This window comes from Neofelis nebulosa, chromosome X (assembly GCF_028018385.1).
Source record: "Neofelis nebulosa isolate mNeoNeb1 chromosome X, mNeoNeb1.pri, whole genome shotgun sequence".
Taxonomy (NCBI): domain Eukaryota; kingdom Metazoa; phylum Chordata; class Mammalia; order Carnivora; family Felidae; genus Neofelis; species Neofelis nebulosa.
The window spans coordinates 62,552,244-62,579,048 of NC_080800.1; the positions used below are offsets into that span (position 1 = coordinate 62,552,244).

At 35.8% G+C, this 26,805-nt stretch overlaps 1 protein-coding gene across 2 annotated transcripts in view; it reads right to left on the reverse strand.

The window, feature by feature from the left end:
• The window catches only part of ABCB7 (ATP binding cassette subfamily B member 7), a 157,701-nt gene that overhangs the window by 55,199 nt on the left and 75,697 nt on the right, over positions 1-26,805 (reverse strand). For both annotated transcript variants that reach the window (XM_058714548.1, XM_058714547.1), the window contains exons 2-3: positions 15,284-15,361; positions 13,043-13,129 (exon numbers count right to left, since the gene is read on the reverse strand). In XM_058714548.1, coding sequence (XP_058570531.1) covers positions 13,043-13,129; positions 15,284-15,361 — 165 coding nt within the window. The remainder of the gene's footprint in view (positions 1-13,042; positions 13,130-15,283; positions 15,362-26,805) is intronic.

Below are 26,805 nucleotides of genomic sequence, written 5' to 3' on the forward strand. Positions count from 1 at the left end.
TAAAAAATTAAAAAAAAAAAAGTACATTGAAGCCAATGAAAATGATAACACCATAACCCAAAACCTCTGGGACATAGCAAAGGCTGTCATAAGAGGAAAGTATATATCAATCCAGACCTTCCTAAAGAAGGAAGAAAGGTCTCAGATAGACAATCGAACCTTACACCTTAAAGAGCTAGGAAAAAAAAAAAGTAAATAAAACCCCAAACCAGCAGAAGACAGGAAATAATAAAGATTGGAGCAGAAATTAATGCTATCAAAACCAAAAAAAGAGTAGAACAGATCAATGAAACCAGAAGCTGGTTCTTTGAAAGAATCAACAAAATTGATAAACCACTAGCCAGTTTGATCAAACAGAAAAAGGAAAGGACCCATATAAATAAAATCAAGAATGAAAGAAGAGACATCACAACCAACACATCAGAAATAAAACCAATAATAAGAGAATATTATGAGCAATTGTACACCAATAAAATGGGCAATCTGGAAGAAATGGACAAATTCCTAGAAACATATAAAGTACCACAGCTGAAACAGGAAGAAATAGAAAATTTGAACAGACTCATAACCAGTAAAGATCAAATTAGTAATCAAATATCTCTCAAAAAACAAGAATCCAGGGCCAGATGGATTTCCAGGGGAATTCTACCAAACATTAAAAGAAGAGTTAACAACCTATTCTCTTGAAGCTGTTCCAAAAAATAGAAAGGGAAGGAAAACTTCCAAACTTTATGAAGCCAGCAATACCTTAATTCCAAAACCAGACAAAGACTCCCCTAAAAAAGAGAACTATAGACCAATTTCCCTGATGAACATAGATGCAAAATTCCTCGACAAGATATTAGCCAACTGGATCCAACAATGCATTAAAAAAAATATTCACCATGACCAAGTGGCATTTATACCTGGGATGCAGGGCTGGTTCAATATATGCAAAATAATCAATGTGATTAATCACATCAAAAAACTAAAGAACAAGAACTACATGATCCTCTCTATAGATGCAGAGAAAGCATTTGACAAAATACAGCATTCTTTCTTGATAAAAACCCTTAAGAAAGTAGGGATAGAAGGATCATACCTCGAGATTATAAAAGCCATACATGAAAGACCCGACGATAATATCATCCTCAATGGGAAACAACTGAGAGCTTTCCCCCTAAGGTCAGGAACAAGACAGAGATGTCCACTCTCCCCACTGGTATTCAACATAGTATTGGAAGTCTTAGCCTCAGCAATCAGACAACACAAAGAAATAAAAGGCATCCAAATTGGCCAGAAGGAGGTCAAACTTTCATTCTTCGCAGATGACACGATACTCTATATGGAAAACCCAAAAGATTCCACCAAAAAACTGCTAGAACTGAACTATGAATTCAGCAAACTGGCAGGATATAAAATCAATGCACAGGAATCACTTGCATTCCTACACAACAACAATGAAGCAACAGAAAGAGAAATCAAGGAATCGACCCCATTTACAGTTTCACAAAAAACCATAAAATACCTAGGAATAAATCTAGCCAAAGAGGTGAAAAATCTATACCCTGAAAACTATTGAAAGCTTATGAAATAAACTGAAGAAGACACACAAAAAAATGGAAAAATATTGCATGCTCCTGGATAGGAAGAACAAATATCGTGAAAATGTCGATACTACCCAAAGCAATCTACACATTCATTGCAATGTCTATCAAAAGAACACCAGCATTCTTCACAGAGCTAGAATAAACAATCCTAAAATTTCTATGGATCCAGAGAAGACCCCGAATAGCCAAAGCAATCTTGAAAACGTAAACCAAAGCAGGAAGCATCACAATCCTGGACTTCAAGCTGTATTACAAAGCTGTAATCATCAAGATAGTATGGTACTGGCACAAGAACAGACACTCAGATCAATGGAACAAAATAGAGAACCCAGAAATGGACCCACAAACATATGGCCAACTAATCTTTGACAAGTTAAGTTAAAAAGAATATTCAATGGAATAAAGACAGTCTCTTCAGCAAATGGTGCTGGGAAAAGTGGACAGCAACAGGCAGAAAAATGAACCTGGACCACTTTCTTACACCATACACAAAAATAAACTCAAAATGGATGAAAGACCTCAGTGTAAGACAGGAAACCATCAAAATACTCAAGGATAAAGCAGGCAAAAACTTCTTTGACCTTGGCCACAGCAACTTCTTACTTGACATGTCTCTGGAGGCAAGGGAAACAAGCAAAAACGAACTACTTGGGACCTCATCAAAATAAAAAGTTTCTGCATAGTGAAGGAAACAAGCAGCAAAACTAAAAGGCAACCGACAGAATGGGAGAAGGTATTTTCAAATGACGTATCAGATAAAGGGTTAGTATCCAAAATCTATAAAGAACTTATCAAACTCAACACCCAAAACCAAATAATCCAGTGAAGAAATGGGCAAAAGACATGAATAGACACTTCTCCAAAGAAGACATCCAGATGGCCAACTGACAAATGAAAAAATGCTGAACATCACTCATCATCAGGGAAATACAAATCAAAATCACAATGAGATACCACCTCACACCTGTCAGAATGGTTAACATTAACAACTCAGGCAACAACAGACATTGGCGAGGATGCGGAGAAAGAGGATCTCTTTTGTACTGCTTGTGGGAATGCAAACTGGTGAAGCCACTCTGGAAAACCATATGGAGGTTCCTCAAAAAACTGAAAATAGAACTACCCTACGACCCAGCAACTGCACTACTAGGTATTTATCCAAGGGAATAGGTGTGCTGTCTCAAAGGGGCACACGCACCCAATGTTTATAGCAACACTATCAACAATAGCCAAAGTATGGAAAGAGCCCAAATGTACATTGATGGATGAATGCATAAAGAAGATGTGGTGTGGGGCGCCTGGGTGGCGCAGTCGGTTAAGCGTCCGACTTCAGCCAGGTCACGATCTCGCGGTCTGTGAGTTCGAGCCTCGCGTCAGGCTCTGGGCTGATGGCTCGGAGCCTGGAGCCTGTTTCCGATTCTGTGTCTCCCTCTCTCTCTGCCCCTCCCCCGTTCATGCTCTGTCTCTCTCTGTCCCAAAAATAAATTAAAAATGTTGAAAAAAAAATTAAAAAAAAAAAAAAGAAGATGTGGTGTATCGTGCACACACACACACAATGGAGTATTACTTGGCAATCAAAAACAATGAAATCTTGCTGTTTGTAACTACGTGGATGGAACTTGAGGGTATTATGCTAAGCAAAATTAGTCAGAGAAAGACAGATATCATATGATTTCACTCATATGAGGACTTTAAGAGACCAAAGAGATGAACATAAGGGAAGGGAAACAAAAAAAATATAAAAACAGGGAAGGAGACAAAAATGTAAGAGACTCTGAAATATCGAGAACAAACAGAGGGCCACTGGAGGGGTTGTGGGAGGGGAGATGGGCTAAATGGGCAAGGGGCATTATGGAATCTACTCCTGAAATCATTGTTGCACTATATGCTAACTAATTTGGATGCAAAATAAAATAAAATAAAATAAAATGGTAATGTACTGAATGGGAGAAGATATTTGCATACATAACTTTCATTCTGAATCTGAGGTCAATATCTTTCAACCTCAAAATATCCTGGAAAAAGAGAAACTATTTCAATTGCTTTTAAAAAGCTACTTATACCCTTAAGTTTTTACTTCCACCTATAGCCATCTTCATATTGCCAAAAAGGTATTCAGTGGAGGCAAAGGGACTTGTACTATACACTTATTTCTCATCTATTAAGCTATCAATGCATTATACAAAATTTAAGAAATATTTCAATAGTTCCATCTTTGTGGTTAAAACCTCTATATATTTTGGGCTCTTTATCAATATGTTTATTTAATACAGTTTGCAGCCCTCAGTAAAAACTCATGATAAAGTCAAGTTATAAAGCAAACTTTAGGAAAGTAGGAGTCTTGGTATTAAGTATATAGAACAAAGGTTGGGTTATTAAAAATTTCAACAAAAACACAATTTTCTAATCATGCTTAATCTCATTACTAAATCATCTCACATTTTTCTTTCTCTCAAGTTCCTGAGGCAACATTCCCATGAAATATGTAGTTTCAGCTTTTGGAGGCAGAATATTAAGAATCAAAACCAGGGGCGCCTTGGTGGCTCAGTCGGTTAAGTGTCCAACTTCGGCTCAGGTAATGATCTCATGGTTTGTGGGTTCAAGCCCCCCGTCGGGCTCTGTGCTTGGAGCTCTGTGCTCGGAGCCTGGAGCCTGCCTGGGATTCTGTGTCTCATTCTCTCTGCCCCTCCCCCACTTGTGCTCTGTCTCTGTCTCACAAAAAGAAATAAATGTAAAAAAAAAAATTTAAAAAAAACAAAATCAAAACCACACTCTGTAAAGCCAAAATAAGATCAATACATATATGTTCCAAAACTACTATGTTATTATCGTTGGCAAAATAATCTCCATTTTAAAAACTGAAGTATCTACTCCATTTCTGGAAAAGATATTTAAAAAAAAAGTTGATGCTCATTGCTGGTGAAGTTGTATTGAAATGGGTACTCTAACACGCTGTTAGTGGGAGAGTACACTGAAACAATCTTTTCAGAAAGCATTTGATACCCACCGTCAGCTTTTAAAATAATTTGCCCTTTGTGTCATGCATTCCATTTCTGGAAACTTATGCTTTAAAAAATACTTAAGAATATTCTCTAAGTCGAATCAAATTTACTTTATAAAAATTTCTTGAATCTATTTTCACTACCAACCTAATCCAAGCTATCAAATTCTCACCTAAACCACTGTAACCATCTCCTAACTGATTTCTCTGCATCTACTCTGCTCCCTATTCAATTAGTTCACCCTGCAATCAGATATTACTCCCAGTTTAAAACCCTTCAACTGCATCCTATTGCTCTTAAAGATCAAAGTCCATAACGTGGCTTGTGAGGGTCTGCTTGGCTTGGTTCCTGACTGCTTTCAGTGTTCATGCCATACTAGCTTTCTTTTCTTTTAGTTCCTCAAATATGCTATAATCCCTCCTGCCACAAGGCATTTGCACGATATCACTCATTCTGTCTGAAATAATCTCCCTCTGTACAACACCAACCCACTCCCCAATCTCTTCTAATTAGTTAACTGCCAACTCAAGCAGCACTTCTTCAGTGAGGCCTTCTCTAACCCCACTCAGGATTCTTGGCTGTATTCTTTCACATTGGAGTATTCCTCTCTTCCAGAGCATCCATTTTAGTTATAAACTACATATACAGAAGTGATTTGATTAATATCTGCTGTCCTGTTAGAATTTAAATTCCATATGAGTAGCAACTTTGTGTTTGGTGCTCACTGTTGTAACTCAATACCAAATATAGTACCTGACATACAGTAGGTACTCAACACATATCCATTGAATAAAAGAATGAAAAACTTAGCTATTAAGGATGTTTATTCTCATGCAGTTTTAACAGGAAAAAAGTTGGAAGCAGCCTAAATGACCAATAATGGAGAACTGTGTAAACAAATTATAGTGAATGTATAAAACAAACTGTAACCATTCAGAAATATATGTAGTGACACAGAAAAATGTGAAGTGAAAAAAGCAGAGCACAAAACTTATTTTTCATGTTAAAAAAGTGACGTGTGTATGAGTTTACACATGCATACAAATGGGTCTGAAAGCAATTCCCCCAAAGTGTTAAAATAAGTAGCTGTGAGTAGATGGAATCACTGATGATTTTTTATATTCTTTTTGCTTGCTTGTATTTTCTGTAGTTCATACAGAATAAGAAAAAAATTAGTTCATTTTGTGGGAGGAAAGTTACCCAATTTCAAGTAAATGTACACACACAGCAAGGAATGGGGGGAAACTGCCAACATATAAGAAACCCAGGACAACACATTATATTATTCAGGGTAGTTTTATATTATGGTTATTGCCCCCCAAACTCAGCAAACTATTTTTCTAGTCTCTTTCTCAGTGATTTCTCAGTCTGTTTACTGAGTAAAGAGCAACAGAAATAAAACTGTTCATATTGTACTAAAAACAGGACTACATTCCTGGCTGCTTTAAAGATAAAAGGTGGTGCTTAGAATTCTCTCTTTTTCTCTCTATCTCCCTCCCCTTCCCTCTCTCCCTCTCCCACTCACTCTCCGTCAGATAAATAAACTTTATATATATAAGTTGGCAAAAATATGAAATGCTGAAAATACAGTTCTTAATGTTTTATTTTATACACACATATACTCACATATGTTCTCATAACCAGTAAGGTATTTTTAAATGGGAATAAGGCTATAATTTTAAAAGTCACTTTTTCAATTGAACTATTACTAAATAAATATAATTTAATGCATTATAACTCAAATTGAGGCATTTCAACCACTTTCCATTTCACAGGTTTTATCTTATTTTTCTTGATGGAATAATGACAAAAAGGCCCTGCTTCTGCATATCTTTAGAAATACTCTCTCCTGTCAAAACCATCTACAACAGATCCCAAAATTTTTCAATTACGACACAGAGAAGTTATGGCTAAGAGCAAGAAAATTATTCTAGTTGGCTTAATAGTGCATAAAATGTCACCATTTCATTTAACAGAATGGGTTCTGAAGTTGTGTAATCATGCATTATGAGTCCATTCAGCTATAAAGTACATGACTTAAGTTATACATTAGATACCTATAAAGTTTGAAAAACGTCTTTTTTATAAGTGGAGGCTAAATCAAAAAGGAATTTCAGAGGCTGAGGCACAGTTTTAAAGAATTTTAAACCAACTCATTCCGGCTGTACAAGAGTAAAATAAAATAACATGGGGAGGTCTCGATACAGATCCTGAAAGATCATATATCACATTTCAAAATCACCACAATCATCATACTGTGAACAGCCATAATTCATACATTGGATACACAATGGTAATCCTAAAAGACAAAAGGGTTATCTAAAGCCACAAGCTTGAGACTGAATTCAAAATCACCTTCATATCAACTTACCTTTTCATTTCAGACTAAGAAACACAAATAGTATACATACCCTTTTAAGATCACATTCTTAAAGAAAGGGTAGAAAATATTGGAAATGGTTAATGAGGATAACAAGAAATTGGCTTATTTGAAAACATACTGTGTAAGGAGTAATCACAGTATAGGAAAACAAACAAACAATGATTTAAGGAAAGGAAGTTCTTTTGCAGGGGTAAAAATTCCTGAAGTAGCCAGTGGTTGAAATCATAATTTTTATTTAAGCCTCACTTACACATAAACAGAACACATAAATTTCTTTCACTTTTCTGTTTATCATTTTCAAAATAAATAGAATTTAAAAGTTATTTTAAAAACATAACTGTGGGACACCTGGGTGGCTCAGTCAGTTAAAGTGACTGACTTCAGCTCAGATCATGATCTCATAGTTCTTGGGTTGGAGCCCCGCGTTGGACTGTGTGCTGACTGCTCAGAGTCTGGAGCCTGCTTCTGATTCTGTGTCTCCATCTCTTTCTGCCCCTTCCCTGCTTGCGCTCTTTCTGTCTCTCAAAAATAATAAATGGTCAAAATAAAAACATAACTGTGATGACATATTATGATAACAAAAGCTCTCTAAATTTGAATGCTTTAGAAATATCATTAAAAGGCCTACAAAAGTAGGAGTGAATCTACTTTCCTCTTTGCTAAATAACAATATATACAATGCTGCCTTCTTGCTAAAGCTAAATATAAATAGCCTCAAATTTAAAATATGGAACTGACATTTTAAGCCCCATTAAAACTAGTACTATGTTATAGTATGAGGAATAAAAGTTTTTACAGAGGTCTCAACTATGTACTGGAATTAGCTTGCCATACTAAAGGAAATCAATTGGATTCAGAAAAAAAAACACAAAAGTAATGTAAGAAGGAATGTAAATGGGCTAAGATTTCTGTATGATAACAAAATGAGTTTGGAAGAAAATACTTAGGAACATCAGAGAGCTATTAAAGAGGAGATGAAAGTAACTGAAAATAAGGTGGGCCAACATAAAAAAAATAGGTGCTACAAAAAGAGATGATACCAGAAACAACACTCAATAAATATTTATTCAATTAATAAATTATCTATTCTTAAACACATGAGGACACATTGTCATTAATATTCAGAAGGCATAGCTATTATTTGATTTATTAAATCATCTTAATAATCTAAGTGACAGATCTTTAAATATTTAAATTTTTTTAATATTTATTTATTTTTGAGAGACAGAGAGAAACAGTGTGAGCAGGGGAGGGGCAGAGAGAGAGGGAGACACAGAATCAGAAGCAGGCTCCAGGCTCTGAGCTGTCAGCACAGAGCCCGATGCGGAGCTTGAACCCACGAACCGTGAGATCATGACCTGAGCTGAAGTTGGATGCTTAACCAACTGAGCCACCCAGGTGCCCCCAGATCTTTAAATATTTTTAAATATTTACTTATTTGGTACTAATACAGAGCTTCATAAGCCTTATGAGGCTAGACAGACAAAAAGAAATAATGAAAGGAATATCTACTTGTGCACAGGGAGCTGAAACAGCACAATCACAGCATGGTGAGCCAAAAACAGATGCATAAATAAAATTAGGTGCAGGGGCGCCTGGGTGGCTCAGTCCGTTAAGCGGCCGACTTCGGCTCAGGTCACGATCTCGCGGTCTGTGAGTTCGAGCCCCGCGTCGGGCTCTGTGCTGACAGCTCGGAGCCTGGAGCCTGTTTCCGATTCTGTGTCTCCCTCTCTCTGACCCTCCCCCGTTCATGCTCTGTCTCTCTCTGTCTCAAAAATAAATAAACGTTAAAAAAAAATTTTAATTAGGTGCATATGACTCAATAGGGTATAACTGTTTATATGGATCAGTGCTAAAGTCAGTAGTGTGACCTGACGGAGAGATGTAGTCCCTCACAGCCATAAGCGCTGTAAATGAATACCTATAGCTAATAACTATGTGAGCAGGGCACAAAAAGGAAAATAAAAAAATTAAAACACATCTGAAGCAACTCACTGGGTAGAATTTTAAGATATTAAAGAAAACTGTGTATTAATAAGCTACATGTATGCTTTGCTTCTCAGGTCAGTAACTTCATATCTTTTACTAGAAAAGGTTATCAAGCACTGATTCAAGAACAATTTTTTCCACCAAGAGTCCATTGCTTCCAAGGGTGTGTAGCCTAATGGACTTTCATAAGAAAATAAAAGAGTAAGAAAAAAGAAAATGAGCTTTTGATAAAGGTAACAGAATCACCTTTTCTTTAACTGATATGGGATTTATCTAAGAATTCTAGTTTTAAAGACATTGCTAAATTCAGGGGTTCCTGGCTGGCTCAGTCAGTAGAGCATGTGACTCTTGATCTTGGGGTTGTGAGTTCGAGCTCCACATTGGGTGTAGAGATTACTTCAAGAAAAAAAATCATATTCCTGAATTCTAATAGCAAGAAATGTTCTAATCCTAGATCAAGGGACTAGTTTATAAAGAAACTACTTAGGGGCAAAGTTTGTGGTGAGGAAGAATAAAATATATACTAAAAATTTTGGATGCAATTTGTTTTGTATAAATGTGTGCTACAGACTGAATGCTTTTTCCCTAAAGAACCAATTAAGCAGCAAATAATGTGGAAATGCCCACAATTTCAAGGATAAGCAAACTGTCCAGAGAAGAGAACTGTCTCTTCAATCCATGCTAAAGTTAAGTAACTGCAATTAAAGGAATAAATTCAATCACTACTTCAATACTGTTAGAAATAACAGTGGCTTGATAAAAGCTAGGTCAAAATGTAAGGGTTAAATTGCAGTGTAGGGCTAACCTGTAGCCTTGGGAAATAACAGCTTTGTTTTGACACTGTAGGTTAAGAGATAACAGCCTTGTCCTATCAATCAAGGGAACAAAAGTTCAAGGGAAATCAACTGGATTGGTGTTTGACTGGATTGGGGCAAGGGCATGTTGAGAACTTTGAAAAAGTGGGCCAGAGGCAGGGTCAAGGAGGTCAACTGGTTGCGGCTTAATGGCAGAAGGTCTGAACTGTTTCCACCCCCATCTGGGAACTATTTCTTTGTTCTGTTCCCAGGTGATGAGGAGATGATGTGGTCGGCTATAAAAACTCTGTACCCCGGCTGTTCTAGGCCACACTCTAGTCAAGAGTGTCGGTCCCAATCGGTCGGCCTTGCCTCTCATTGCAATAAACTTTGCTGTGACTGTCACTGGTGCCTTTAGCATTCTGTTTCAGGAGTCATGTGGACGCAACAAAAAGACAAGCGAGTTGAGCAGATGTCTAATGGAAAAATTGAGAGGGTAACTGAAGAACTTCTCCAATATTCCTGCCTCTCATTGCAATAAACTTTGTTGTGACTGTCACTGGTGCCTGTAGCATTCTGTTTCAGGAGTCATGTGGATGCAACAAAAGACAAGCAAGTTGAGCAGATGTCTAATGGAAAAATTGAGAGGGTAACTGAAGAACTTCTCCAATATTCCTGCCTCTCACTGCAATAAACTTTGTTGTGACTGTCACTGGTGCCTGTAGCATTCTGTTTCAGGAGTCATGTGGACGCAACAAAAAGACAAGCAAGTTGAGCAGATGTCTAATGGAAAAATTGAGAGGGTAACTGAAGAATTTCTCCAATATTACTGGGAATATAAGTATACAATAAGTTTGTAGATAGGAAATGAAAGATCTATTATCAGGAAAAGCTCTATTATTATTAATTTCTCTGTACCTTAAGGTTTGTTTTCGATACTCTATTAGTCTGATACTAGAGTGAAAAGGTCCTAAAATGGCTTATGGTACATACGAGATATATTTGTACTCAACAGTCAACTTAATAATGTATAATAAAAAAATAACAAGCTGACTGATATTCACATTGGCCAGTCAGTAAATTCCCTATCCCAAGGGAAGTCAATTGGAAAAATGAGATGAAGATCATAAGGCTACTTGATGATGTATAAAATCAGAGCTAGAAAACAGCCTCTCCATGTCATCCAAGTATTCTTGTCCATTGGTCTAAGTGTCCATTCAGTTGAACAAGCCTGGAGATTTGTTATTCCATTATCTCCCCAGGACTCCAATTTTTTAATACTCCAAGCTGTTGTTCCACTCCTGATTATATCAAGTTTTATACCAAAGCTCTCTGATTGCTCTAGTACATGTTAATCTCTCTTGTAATACTACTAGCTTCTGACTATATCCAATGAGGATCTGCTTCAAACATAAAAAAAGAGTATGTCAAGCAAAGTCTGGAAAGTAGTCCTTATTTTAAGTTCTTCATTACTCATGTTATTATCAGCACAGAATTAACTAATTAGTAAACTAACTCATTCTTCAAAAGAAGCACATTAAAAAAAGGTTAAATGCAGGAGTATAGCACTGAAATTCTTCAAAAATCTGAAGATTCTATTATAAAACAAATAATTTGTTAATTTATCTATTTTTTAATATGAAATTTATTGTCAAATTGGTTTCCATACAACACCCAGTGCTCATCCCAACAGGTGCCCTTCTCAATGCCCATCACCCACTTTGCCCTCCCTCCAACCCCCATCAACCCTCTAATTTATCCATTTTAAAAACAAGAGCTTCCAGGGGCACCTGGGTGGCTTGGTCGGTTAAGCGTCCAACTTCGGCTCGGGTCATGATCTCACGGTCCGTGAGTTCGAGCCCCGCGTCGGGCTCTGTGCTGATAGCTCAGAGCCTGGAGCCTGTTTCAGATTCTGTGTCTCCCTCTCTCTCTGCCCCTCCCCTGTTCATGCTCTGTCTCTCTCTGTCTCAAAAATAAATAAACGTTTAAAAAAAAAAAACAAAGAAACGAGAGCTTTCAAATACTGAAACCACCACTGTTTTTCCATAATCCCCTTTACTACAGAGATTGGATAAACAGATGATTTAAATACCTCCTGAGCAGCATTATTATTTTTGTTAGTAGTGTTAAGAACATCCAAGTGGTGCAGCCCACTGTGGAAAACAGTATGGAGGTTCCTCAAAAAGTTAAAAATAGAACTACCTTAAGATCCAGCAATCACACAAGTGGGTATTTACACAAAGAATACAAGAATCTAATTCAAAGGGATACATGCACCCCTATGTTCATAGCAGCATTATTTACAATAGCCAAGATATGGAAGCAACCCAAGTGTCCACACACACAGGAATATTATTCAGCCATCAAAAAGAATGAAGTCTTGCCATTTGTAACAACATGGATGGAACCTGAGAGTATAATGCTTAGCAAAATGAGTGAATCAGAGAAAGACAAATACCCATATGATTTAATTCATATGTAGGATTTAAGAAACAAAACAAACAAGCAAAGGGGAAAACAATAGAGAGAGACAAAAGAGGAAACAGACTCTTAATTACAGAGAACAATCTGATGGTTACCAGATGGAAGGGGGTGGGGAATGGGTTAAATAGGTGATGGGGAGGGATTAAGGAGTACACTTGTTTGTTGTGCTGAGCACTGAGTGACATATGGAAATGCTGAATTACTGTATTATATACCTGAAAATAATATAACACTGTATATTAACTAACTGGAATTAAAATAAGAACTTCAAAAAAAAATGAAAAAAAGAATATGGATAATTAAATGAATGGATCAGGTAGATGGAAGATTTATCAGGAAGCTAGGGGACATTCTAGGATCTTTCTAAACTAAGTGTACAGAAGGGGAAATGTTAACCACAACACACACACACACACACACACACACACACACACACACACACAAATTGCTTCTAAGTGCTAAATCTAATTTACCTATTTATTTATAAGGCTGGATTATATAACAAATAACATCAACCAATGCTATTTTAAGTGAATAAATAAAATATTTAGGTTGATAATTTTTTTCTTTTTTTAGTCAATCATGATATTTTTTGTTTGTTTTAAGCCCAAGAAAGTCTCAGCCATATAACCATGGTCAATTCATAACGTTTTGCATTAGAAAACCTGTGGTAATAAGAGTCAATCAAAATACTCTGGAAGATAATAATCTTGAATGTGTGTGTGTGTGTGTGCACGCGCGTGCATTCTGCGCAAATACAGTATGTATAAGAATTTGTAGTTACTTGTTATTCACTCTTACCCCTTCTTTTGGGTCTGTGTGGAGTCCTCCTCCTGCATGACCATGCCAACATGTCCTCTTTTCTATCAGTGGCCATGCCTGGAGAGCCTAGTTGAAGATGATACCAAGTCATCCATTAGCTATTACAGAATTTCAGATCTTTAAAACTCTGACTTAGCCTAATCTAATGAATGTATCACATACAAATTCATAAGCATAGCTTTTAACCTAGCATAACAAAGCAAAACACCTTCACGATTAGCTTACAATACACTTACACAAAGATACTGAAATATAACTAATATTCATTCAGAATTACTTTCTCTAAAGAGCTTTTGAAATGAATGTTTAAGAACTTTGACTTATATTACACTTCTATTTGATTTATACCAGCTTTCTTATTGTCATTTGCTACCATAGTACTATGTAATCTGTTACTCTTATCATTGGCAAAGAATATCCTAGGGTTAACTAATTATATCCCACTTGTTTTCCACATGTATACATTTTTGCTTTATAATTTAATATAGTTCATTTTATATAACTGATTCTTTTCCTTATTCTTTCTCATATATATGTGTGTAGATATATATACATATATATATATATATATGAGTATTTAAAAAAATTTTTTTTAACGTTTATTCATTTTTTGATAGAGACAGAACATGAGTGGGGCAGGGGTAGAGAGAGAGGGAGACACAGAATCTGAAGCAGGCTCAAGGCTTTGAACTGACAGCACAGAGCCTGACATGGGGCTTGTACTCACGGACTGTGAGACCATGACCTGAGCTGAAGTTGGACACTTAACCAACTGAGCCACCCAGGTGCCCCTATATATGTATTTTTAATGCTTACTGTCTATCTTATGCTATAGTTATATGCATGCATGTTGTGTCTTTCCTATTACATGGTAAGTTTCTTGAAATTAAGCCAGTCTCTTTTATCCTTGTATCTCCCATGGTTTATACCACAGTGTCTTGTATGTGGGCAGGGTAGTTTTCAATGCTTAATGGATTAGCTTACTAAACAGAGCTATCTATAAATCTCTCAACTAGCCTTGAAAATATGAAACACCTTGCCTACTACAAATTTCTAAAATAGGTCTTAAGAATGATTCTTAGGTTAGAGAAATATATAAGTTAAATTATTTGAGAAATATAAAGTTACTAAGACAGTAAAGATTAGGCTCAAAATTTAAGCTTGCTAATATTTAAAGTTTTCCTCAGTTAAAACATACTTAATGAAATGAATACATATAATAATGCTTCTTCAGTAGCCATAATAATCAATAATTAATGAATTGATGAAGGACACAGTACTTTACAAACACAAATGTGTATCAGTGCTAAATCATAATAGTATGAGCTTTTGGGTCAAGCTATGAAAATGGAATCACAAAAACCAGAAGTGTCTTCCTATTTGCACCAGTTGAGAACAAAAAATAATTGCCGTAAATGGGTTACTGATTCTTGGATCAACAATCTTAAAGCATTTTTAAAGGGAAAACATCAAAATACAAATTTTAGTGTGATAATGTCTCTGTGACATTTTTTTCCATCTAAAAGACTGAGTAACAAATTATATCAAGCACTCTGATGAATACCACAGAAGATAATAAGTTCTTCAACAAAGCAAAAGTTTGAAATGTTATTCACTTTTACAGGCTCTGCATAAATTAGAACAATGCCTTGTACTTTAAAGGCAAATAACTGTTAGAAATAATAAACGTAGTACTCAGGGTTTAGACTGTCTTCTAATTTTCTAACCTTTCCCATCTTGGAGAAATGCCTGTATAATTTCAGAACACTGAGAAATTTTGAAGTTGTCTTTCACTTATATTAACAATGAAAAATAACTTTTATCAACAAGTAAACTAAGCATCAGGCTCTAATAAGCATAGAGTTCCTGAACATCTTCTAAGGTGAAAATCTTATAGCATTCCATACATCAGATACAAATTACCAGGATAATTTTAAGGTCAACAAGCTGATATTACATTTATAAAAAGCATTCTGAAAATGTTACTGTAGCTGGCACTGATCTCAAGAGATTCTGATAGATCTTTCCAGGAGTGAAAAAATAATCAAGATATCTATCCCTATTTCTATGAGCAAAAACATAATTTCTTATTCATCTTTCTATTTAGAAAAAAATAAAAAGAGGAATTGAGAAATACAAAATATATAGTATAAATGTGAAAATGCTGAAAGAAATGCACACTTTTCTGAGTTATATGTAGAAGTATCTGCTTAATCTTACCCTGGTAACATGTAGTATCTGTCTTAAGTTGCCTTTTCCCAGTCTCTGCCATGTAGTATGTCTTAATGACTCTGGGATCTACAGAAGAGAAAAAAAGGAAGAACTTTCAGAGTAAATAATTAATATTAAGAGATTTCCTCTATTCTCCTGTATACAGCTGTTACATCCATCTGGTCTAAAATGTCATTGAAATTTACTATTTTCTTGTTGATTTTCTGACTGGATGATCTATCCATTGATGTAAGTCGGGTGTTAATGCTCCCTACTATTATTATATTACTATCAATTTCTTCCTTTATGTCTTAGACCAGTTGCTTTATATATTTAGGTGCTCCCATGTTGGTTGCATAGGTATTTATAATTGTTGTATTCTCATTCTGGATTATTCCTTTTATTATTATGTAGTGTCCTACTTTGTATTTTGTTACCCTCTTTATTTTAAAGTGTATTTTGTAAGTACTGCTACCCCAGCTTTCTTTTCACTTCCATTTGCATGATAAACTTTTTCCATACCTTCACTATCAATCTGTATATATTTAGGTCTGAATGGAGTCTCTTATAGGAAGCATACAGTCTTACAATTTTGTCAATTCAGTCACCTTTTGTCTTTTAATTGAAGCAGTCCATTTACATTTAAATCAATTATTGACAGGTATATACCTACTGCCATTATGTCACTTGTTTTACAGTTGTTTTTGCAGTTCTTTTCTCTTCCTTTCTTCTCTTGCTGTCTTAAATTGTGGTTGGATGGCTTTCTTTAGTGTTATGCTTGGATTCCTTTCTCTTTATTTTTTGTGTATTTACTATAGGTTTGGGGTTTGTGGTTACCATTAGGTTCATATATACCATCTAAAGTGTGTAGCAGTCTATATTCAGTTGGTGGTCACTGAAGATGGAACCCATTCTAAAAGCACTCAATTTTTTTTACCACCCCCATGTTTTATGTATATGATACTATACTTTATATCCTTATATTGTGTGAACCTCTTGACTGATTTTTGAATATATAATTGATTTTAATGTTTTTGTACTTTAACCTCCATACTGGTTTTATAAGTTATTAATCTACTATTTCTATTTTATGTTTGCATTTACCTATGAATTTTTTCCTTTCATAATTTTCTTACTCCTAAGTATGGCCTTTTCTTTCTATTCAAAGAATTCCCTTTAATTTTTCTTGAAGGCTGCTGTAAGGGTTATGAACTCCTTTAACTTTTGTTTATCTGGGAAACACTTTATCTCTCCTCCTATTCTGAATGATAACCTTGCTGGGTATTCTTGGTTGCAGACTTTTTTTCCTTTCAGCACTTTAAATATATGCCACTTCCTTCCACACTGCAACACTTCTGCTGAAAAATCAGCTGAAAGCCTTATGTGGTTTCCCACATGATATATATAATATATATTCAAAAAAATTCCATCCAAAAAGAGCATAATACACATTCTCTTAAAGTACACATGGAACATTTTCCAGGACAAATCACATATTAGGCCACAAAACAAGTCTCAATAAATTTGAAAAGAAAGTCATATCATGCATGTTTTCTGACCACAACAGTATGAACCTAGAAATCAGTAGGAAGGATAATCTGGAAACAACACAAATACATGAAGGCTAAATAACATGCTATTAAACAATGAATGACTCAAGAAATCAAAGAGGAAATCAAAAAATGCATGGAGATAAATGAAAACACAACAGTAAAAATGTTTGGGATGCAGAAAGGCTGTAAGGGGGAAGTTTCTAGCAATAGAGGCCTACTTCAAGAAACAAGAAATATCTCAAATAAACCACCTAAACTTACACCTAAAGGAGCTACAAAAAGAAGAACATGAAAAGCCCCCAAAAAGTAGAGGCAGTACATGATAAAAAATTACAGAGGCAGTACATGATAAGAAATAAAGGAAATGGAGACTAAAACAATAGAACACAAACCAGGAGTTGAATGTTTGAGAAAATAAATAAAATTGATAAACCTTGACCCAGACTCATAAAAAAAAAGAGATGACTCAAATAAATAAAATCAGAACTGAAGGAGGAGAAATAACAACCGACAGCACAGAAATACAAATGATAACAAGAGAATAGTATGAAAAATTAAATGCCAATAACTTGGCAAAGTAGAAAAAATAGGTAAGTTCCTAGAAACATATATCCTTCTAAAACTGCATCAATAAGAAATAAAAAATTTGAAGACTAATTACAAGCAAGGAAATTGTATCAGTAATCCAAAAACTCCCAACAAGTAAAAGCCCAGGACCAGATGGTTTCACAGGCAAATTCTACCAAACATTTAAAGCAGAGTTAATACCTATTCTCAAACTATTCATAAAAATTAATACCTATTCTCAAACTATTCATAAAAATAGAAGAGAAAGGAAAGCTTTCAAATTCATTCTATGAGACCAGCATTACCCTGATACCAAAATGAGATAAAGACAAACATAAAAAAGAAAACTACAGACCAATATCCCTGATGAACATAGATGTAAAAATCCTCTAAGGAAAGCAAATCCAATAATACATTAAAAGTATTGTTCACCACGATCAAGTGGGATTTATTCCAGGGATTCAAGGGTGGTTCAATATTCATACATCAATCAACAAGATACATCACATTAACAAGAAAAAGGATAAAAAAAAAACCCCTATGATCATCTTAATAAATGCAGAAAAAGCATTTGACAAAGGATCACATCTATTCATGATAAAAACTCTCAACAAAGAAAGTTTAAAGAAAACATACCTCAACATGATAAATGACATATATGAAAAACCCAAAGTTAATATCATACTCATTGGTAAAAAACTAAGAGCTTTTCCTCTAAAATGAGGAAGACAAGGGTATCTACTCTCATCACTTTTATTCACCATAGTTTTAGAAGTCCTAGCCACAGCAATCAGACAACAAAAAGAATATAAATAAAGCATCCATATTGGTAAGGAAGGAAAAAATTTTCACTATCTGCAGATGACAGGATATATTAAAAACTCCAAAGCATCAAAAAATAACTAGAACTGATAAATTCAGTAAAGTCACAGAATACAAAATTAATACACAGAAATCTGTTGCATTTCTATGAACTTCTACTTCTAATAATGAAGTAACAGAAATGGAAATTAAGAAAACATTTACAACTGCACCATGAGAAGAATAAGATAACTAGGAACAACCTTAAAAACAGATTTTTTTTATTTCTCACAAATATACACAAATACCAAACCATAGCCAATGTTAGAGAGATGATTATGCTTTTATATATGCCTAAAAAGATAAAATATAAAATGTGTGAAAGTAAATTATATTACTTATTGAAAGTGTCAAATTGTATTTTTCCCTCTTTTTAATCTTTCTTTTTTTTTTCCTAAAGCCTTCAAAGTCTTCAACCCCAATTCTTTCTTAAATGGCTTTTATGCACTCTTCAAACACTCCTCCATTTACTAACCCCTTTACTGTATTTTATTATGTTCTACCTTGCATATGTTCCCTCTTTAGCCTTAATCACAATGCTAAATTTAGACAGTGGTCCCAAGATCAGTTTTGCGAAATACCTCTATGTAACAAGCCAATGGACTCCAACGAAAGATTCCTTGGGCCAACAATTTTGTTTTGATAATGTTCGAAAAGTCGAGCTGAAAGCAGGCAGAATAAAGAACCTCTCCATGTTAATACCAGAGACATCTATAAAATGAACACACATCCTTCTGAAGTGCACCATCAATTTGGTGAGGAAAAAACGTGCTTCTTAGATCAAATCTCTCCCAAATGGCAGGTAATACTTAGGATTTCCCTAAGCTATAAATACACTGAACAAATGAATTCATGTCTTAATATGAATGCTAATGTTGTATACTGTGAAACAGAAAAAAAAAGTCAGATCAACCAAAAACTAACTTTCATATACAAAAGAGCTAACCAAATTATTGAGAAAATTAACTCAGTTGTTTTCCAAAATGTATTGAACAGTATTACATTCCTGCTTATGGATATTCCTGAATTATAAAAATTTCAACAATAGTGATGACCGTTTGCACACTGACTTGTCAAACCCGAGCTACTACATGACTCCATGTATCCTCAAACTCCATAAGGCATCCACTGTCATGGTGTCTTTCTAGGGCTTAACTCAATTATTTCCCTCACTGACTTTTTCCATACTCCTATCTCACACAATCTTTACTTCTAAACTTCCTATTTTACATAAGCTCCCAGCTCAAGTAACTAGACATCAAGGAAGATCTTGCACATGTTTGCACATTCATATGCAATTTAATCCTCTTTGACTTTCAAAATCTACCCAGTTATCTCAAGTAAATGACTATCCACCTTCTTTCCTCTCCCAAAATGATGGCTTATATATGACCAATAGCTAACAGATGAATGTGGGTAATACACTTAACAGCAAAACATACATTCTGAAGTGATGTTGGTCAAGCTTAAAACAACCTACCATAAAATATAAGCCCTTGAAAGTATCTATAAACCTCTTCAGAATTACCAGCTATCACTTTAAACTTCTTTTAAATTTTTAATTAATTAGTTTATTATTATTATTTTAGAGAGAGAGAGTGTAAGTGCGGGAGGGGCAGAGGGATAAAGAATCTTAATCAGGCTCCATGCCCAGTGTGGCGCCTGACATAGGGGTCAACCTCACGAACTGAGAGATTATGACCTGAGGCCAAAATCAAGAGTCAAATGCTTAACCAACTGAGCTTCCCAGGCACCCCTAAACTTTTTAAATCATACAATTTTGTCACATAAGCATCAGGATTCAAGGTGAATAATTTTAACATGTTTGTGTTCAAATTGAACTTCTAGTACTAAAATAGCATTGTTAAAATTATAAACTGTTTCAAGTATATAAAAAGTTAAGAAACAAGAAAATGAATACAGGTGTAGTCAGTATCCAGCCTAAGAAATAACAGATAAAAAGAAAGCTCTAACATGCTCCTCTATGTTATCTCTTTCCTGTTCCTCAGAATCAGCATCGATTATTTAAAATATCTTCCACTACAGGGGCGCCTGGGTGGCTCAGTCAGTTAAGCGTCCGACTTTGGCTCAGGCCATGATCTTGCGGTTTGTGAGTTCGAGCCCTGTGTCGGGCTCTGTGCTAACAGCTCAGAGCCTGGAGCCTGCTTCGGATTCTGTGTCTCCCCCTCTCTCTGCCCCTCCCATGCTCATGCTCTCTCTCTGTCTCTTGATAATAAATAAACGTTAAAAAAATTTTAAATATCTTCCACTACAAAAGTAAAAATAATGGTCACATAAGGGGTTAGCTTCTTTTGAGAGCTAGTCCCTCCACCTAAAATACCGTTTCAATTACACTCAGGGAAAATGACAGAGTAGGAGGATCCTGAGCTCAACTTGTCCCACAGACATAGTTATATCTATGTGCTGTGAAAATGATCTGAAGACTGACAGAACAGACCTTCCATGGCTAATTGTGAAGGCCACATAGAAAAAGGTAAAATGTGTGGATACATGGTTGGTAACTAAACCCCCTACACAACTAACCACAACTGGGAGGGACATCACAAGCACAGAGAAGGAGAGGATCAGATCACTAGGGCATCCCCCTCACTGGGAACCCAAATCCCCATAAAGTCTGGCTTTGAATATTAACAGGGCATAACTCTAGGAGGACTGAGGGTGATAGGAAACCCAGTCCCTACCCTTAAAGAGCCACCATACTAAATAACTGTGGCCTGAGGCACAACACAGAAGCAGCAGTTTAAAAAAGCATCTGAGGTGTAAGTGAAGATTTACTGATTAATCTTACAATGTGTGCTAGAGAGGAAATGATCTACAGATTTCTCTAGGAACAAAAGTGTTGGCATGTGCCATTTCTCTTCCCCTCTCCCAACCTAGAAAGCTGAATGTTTGCAGGAGTTAGCACTAACAATCTTCATTTACCTTGCTAGCATTGCATGCCCCACCCCAGAGAAAACAGGAATATTTCCCAAATTAAAGAACAAGGCAAAATCACAGCCTAAAGGTTACATGAAATGGAGATAAGCAATATGCCTGATAAATAATTCAAAGTAATGGCCATAAAGATACTCATTGGACTTGAGAAAAGAGTGGATAAACACAGGGGCGCCTGGGTGGCTCGGTCGGTTAAGCATCCGACTTCAGCTAAGGTTATGATCTCACTATTTCTGAGTTCAAGCCCCACATGGGGCTCTGTGCTGACAGCTCAGAGCCTGGAGTTTGCTTTGGAATCTGTGTCTCCCACTCTCTCTCTGCCCCTCCCCCTGCTCACACTCTGTCTCTGTCTCAAATAAATAAATAAACATTAAAATTAAAAGAAAAAGAGAGTGGATAAACACATTGAGAACTTCAACAAAAAGAATTAAAATGTAAAAAGAACTACTCAGAGCTAAAGAATTCAATAACTGAAGCAAAAAATACACTACAGGGAATCAAGAACATATTTGAGGATGAAGAGTGAATCATCAATCTACTAGACAGGGTAATGGAAAGTAACCAAGTGGAAGTGCAAAAAAAAGTAAACAATAATAAAAATGAGAAAAAGCTAAGGGAACAGTGCAACATCATCAAGCATAATAACATCTGCATTACAGGAATCTCAGAACAAGAGAGGAGACCAACAACTTTTTTGATATAAATTGGCACAACCACTGCGGAAACTAGTGGAGAGTCCTAAAACAATTAAAAATAGAAATACCATATCATCCAGTAATGCCACTACTGGGTATTTACCCAAAGAAACCAAAAACACTAATTTGAAAAGATGAAAAATGATATGGTTTCAACTATTGGGAAAATGGCAAAGCAGGAAGATCCTGGGCTCACCTCATCCCACGGACACACAAAAACAACAGCTACACGAACTCTGAAAATGACCCGAAGACTGGCAGAACAGACTTTCCGCAGTTAATCTTAAATATTAGAGAGAAGGCCATATCAAAAAGGGTAGGAGGGACAGAGATGCAGTTGGGAACCAAACCTTTGGTGAGACCAACCACAAAAAAGATGGACACCAGTAGCCCAGAGAAATGAGAGGATCAGAACATACAATGGGTACCACAGGCACAGGTCACCCTCACTGGGAAGACAAATCCCCATAACATTTTGCTTTGAAAACCAGTGGAGCTTTTTACAATCAGTGGGGATAAACTCGATACTTTATAAAATGGGCTTAGCTCCAGGAGAGCCAGAGGGCCATAGGAAACTGAGTGCCTGCCCTTAAAGAGCCAGCATAAAAAATAACCCAGCAAAGGCAGAGCATAGAACCAGCAGTTTAAAATGTACCTGGGATGTATCCAAAGGACATTTATTCATTAAGCACAGCATGTTTGCTGGTGGGGACAGGGATATTTGGGACATTTTTCCAAGAACAAGTGCTAGCAAGCACAATTCCCCCCCACACACACCCCCAACCCCCAGGCTAGATAGCCAGACACTTGGGGGAATGAGCCAGAACAATCTCCTCCTATCTTGCTAGAACATGCCTCACACCCAAGTTTTCCTATCTGCCGCATCCAACCCAGCCCACTTGGCAGGCATCCCTCTGAAGACACTCCCGCCATCCCCCCCCACCCTACAATCAACCCTGACAGTAGCTGGCGTCACTACAAAGTGACTCCTGCCATGGGGAAGAGGACTACATACAACTGTGCACCCACACCTGAGCAGCTGAATCTTACTGCTGAGAGCTAAAAAGGGGTGCCCTGCAGTTTGATGTGACTGCAGCCCTGGCAGATGGACTGTAGGTAGGCATGTGATCTGACTTCTGTCCTGCCCATCAACAAAAAGCTCCCAGGAGGTGGCACAGGGAGAGAGTCCTGCAGTTCTCTGTGACTGCAACCCCCCAAAAAATTCTGGGGGCAGGAATCTGGTCTGAGTACTGGCTACATCTGCCAATGAAAGTCTCTCAGGAGGCAGCAAAGGGAGACCATCCTGCCAATTAGTGCAACTATTGCCCTGGCAGATGGAGTTAGAGGAAGCATTCTGTTCTGACCAATGATACCAACCAACTACAAGCCTGCAACGTCCTCAGACAAGTCCATTAACAACAAAGATACAAATCTTACCCAGTAAGCCCCGAACAGGTAAAGTGAGCAACTGTACTGACTAGACTGAGAGCAAATATGACAGCCAGTAGAGTAGGGCCCATGCAGCCCACATAGGACATAGCAACATCTGGTTCTTATGAAGAAGGGTCACTGCATTACAGGAAACCATAGGCTTCTTTTTAGTAAGGCCACTACTTTATAGATCAGGAGACACAGCAGACTTTCCTAACAAATAGAAATAAACCAAGAGCTATATAAAGTAAGGAGACAGTGGCAAACACTATGGAGGTTCCTCAAAAAATTGAAAACAGAAAATGAAAAAGGGATACTAAGGAAACCCATCAAACCACATGGGAAGAGGGAAAAAGAAAAAACAGAAAGAAACTATAAAATAACCAGAAAACAATGAAAACAACAGCAATAAGTACATAAGTATCAATAACTTTAATCATACCAATGACTTTAAATGTAAGTGGAATAAATTCTCCAATCAAAAAACACAGAGTAGCTGCATGAATTAAAAAAATAAAACATCTATATACTGCCTACAAGAGGCTCATTTCAGAAGTAAGGACACATACAAACTGAAAGTGAAGGGATAGAAAAAGATGTTTCATAAAATGGAAATGAAAAGAAAGGTGGTGTAGCTACACTTATATCAGACAAAATAGACTTTAAAACAAAGACTTCAATAAAAGACAATGAGGAATATACACAATAAACAAAGGAGTAATTCAGCAAGAAAATATAACATTCATAGGTATATGGGCACTCAACATAGGAGCATCAAAATATATAAAGCAAATATTAACAGACTTAAAGGGAAAAATTAAAAACAATACAATCATAGTAGGGGATTTTAATGCCCCACTTGCACCAATGGATAGATCATTCAGACAGAAAAGCAATATGGAAACATCAGCCTCATGTGACACATTAGACCAGATGGGCTACAAATTATGTAGAGAGAACATTCCAGGCTAAAGCAGCAGAATACACATCCTTCTCAAGAACACATGGAAAATTCTCCAGGATAGATCACATTAGGACATAAACCAAGAGTCAGTAAGTTTAAATAAATTTAAGAAGACTGAAATCATACCAAGCATCTTTTCGACCACAATGGTATAAAACTAGAAATCAAATACAAGAAAAGTGGAAAAACTACAAATATGTGGAGATTAAACAACATATTACTAAACAACACTGCCAAACACAGGGTGATAGAAGAAATCAAAGGAAAACTCAAAAAATACTTAGAGACAAATGAAAATAGAAATATAACATGTCAAACCTATGCAGGAAAAGCAATTCTATGATGGAATTTCATGGTAATACAAGCCTACCTCAAAAAAGAGAAATCTCAAAAAAACAATCTAACTTTATACCTAAAGGAACTAAAAAAAAAAAAAAAACCACATACACACAAAGACCAAAGTTAGTAGAAAGAAGGAAATAATAAATATCAAAAGGAGAGATAATGTAATAGAGACCAAGACAATAGAAAAAAAAAAATCAATGAAACTAAGAGTTGGTTCTTTGAAAAGAGAAACAAAACTGACAAACCTTTAGCTAGATTCACAAAGGAAAAAAGAGGGATCAAATAAATCAAATCAGAAAACGAAGAGAAGTTACACTGATACCACAGAAATACAAAGGATCACAGCAAACTATGAACAACAAACTGAAAAACTTGGAACAAATGGATAAATTACTAGAAACACTGTCTTCCAAGACTGAATCATAAAGAAATAGAAAATCTGAATAGACTAATTTCTAGTAAGAAGATTGAATCATTAATCAAAAACACCCAAAAAAGAAAGCCCTGTACCATATGGTTTCACTAGTGAATTCTACCAAATATTCAAAGAAGATTTAATACCTATCCTTCCAAAACACTTCCAAAAAATTGAAGAGGACGGAAAGCTTCCAAACTCACTTTCCAGGGCTGGCGCTACCCTGCTACCAAAACCAGATAAGGATTCAACAAAAACAAATAACAAAACAAACAAAAAACAATCAACAACCATAAAAACTATGGGCAATATCCCTTAAGAACATAGATGCAAAAGTCTTCAACAAGATACCAGCAAACTAAATTCAACAATATGTTAAACAGATCATACACCATGATCAAGTGGGATTTGTTTCAGGTATGTAAGGATAGTTCAACACAGGCAAATCAATCAACATGACACATAACGTTATCAAAATGAAGATAAAAATCATATGATCATTTCAATAGATGCAGAAAAGCATTTCACAAAATTGAAATTTCATTTATGTTTAAAAACTCAACAGTGTGGACACAAAGGGAATGTACCTCAACATAATAAAGGCCAAAATATGAAAAACCCACAGCTAATATCATATTCATCAGTGAAAAGTTGAAAGCTTTTGCTCTAAGATCAGGAACAAGACAAGGATGCCTACTATCCCCTTTTATTCAACACAGCATTGGAAGTCCTAACCACAGCAAATAGACAACAAAAATGAAATAAAAGACATCTAAATCAGAAAGGAAGAAGTAAAATTTTCACTATTTGCAGATGACATGATACTCTACATAGAAAATCTTAAAGACCACCAAAAAAACTATTAGAATAAATGAATTCAGTAAAACTACAGGTTACAAAATTTACATACAAAAATCTGTTGTTTCTATAAACTAATAACAAGATATCAGAAAAAGAAATAAAAAAATCCATTTGCAATCACATCAAAAAAGAATAAAATACCTAGGAATAAGTTTAACCAAAGAGGTGAAAGACCTTTACAATAAAAACTATAAGACACTGATGCAAGAAAAGGGAGACACAAATAAATGGAAAGATCCTCCTTGCTCATGTTTTGAAAGAAATACTATTCTTAAAAAGTACATAATATCCAAAGCAATCTACAGATTCTATGCAATCCTTATGAAAACTCTTTCACAGAACTAGTAAAAATAATAAAATTTGTATGAAACCACAAAAGACTGAATACCCACAACAACGTTAAGATAAAAGAAGATATATCACACTCCCTGATTTCAAAGTATACTACAAAGCTGTAGCAATAAAAACAGTATGGCATTGGCATATAGAAAGAGATATATACATCATAGAATACAACAGAGAGCCTAGAAATAAACCCATGCATAGATGGTCAACTAATTTACAATGAAGTTGTCAAAAATATACAATAGTCTCTTCAATAAATAGTTTTAAGAACACTGGACAGCTGCATGCAAAAGAATAGAACTGGACTACTATCTTACATCCCATATAAAAATTAATTCAAAATGGATTAAAGACTTGAATGTAAGACCTAAAACCATAAAACTCCTAGAAAAAAAAAACATGGTAATAAGTTCATTGACATTGGTCTTAGTGGTGAATTTTTGAATTTGACCTCAAGGACAAGGGAAACAAAAGCAAAAATAAACAGGTCTACATCAAATTAAAAAGCTTCTGGGGCGCCTGGGTGGCGCAGTCGGTTA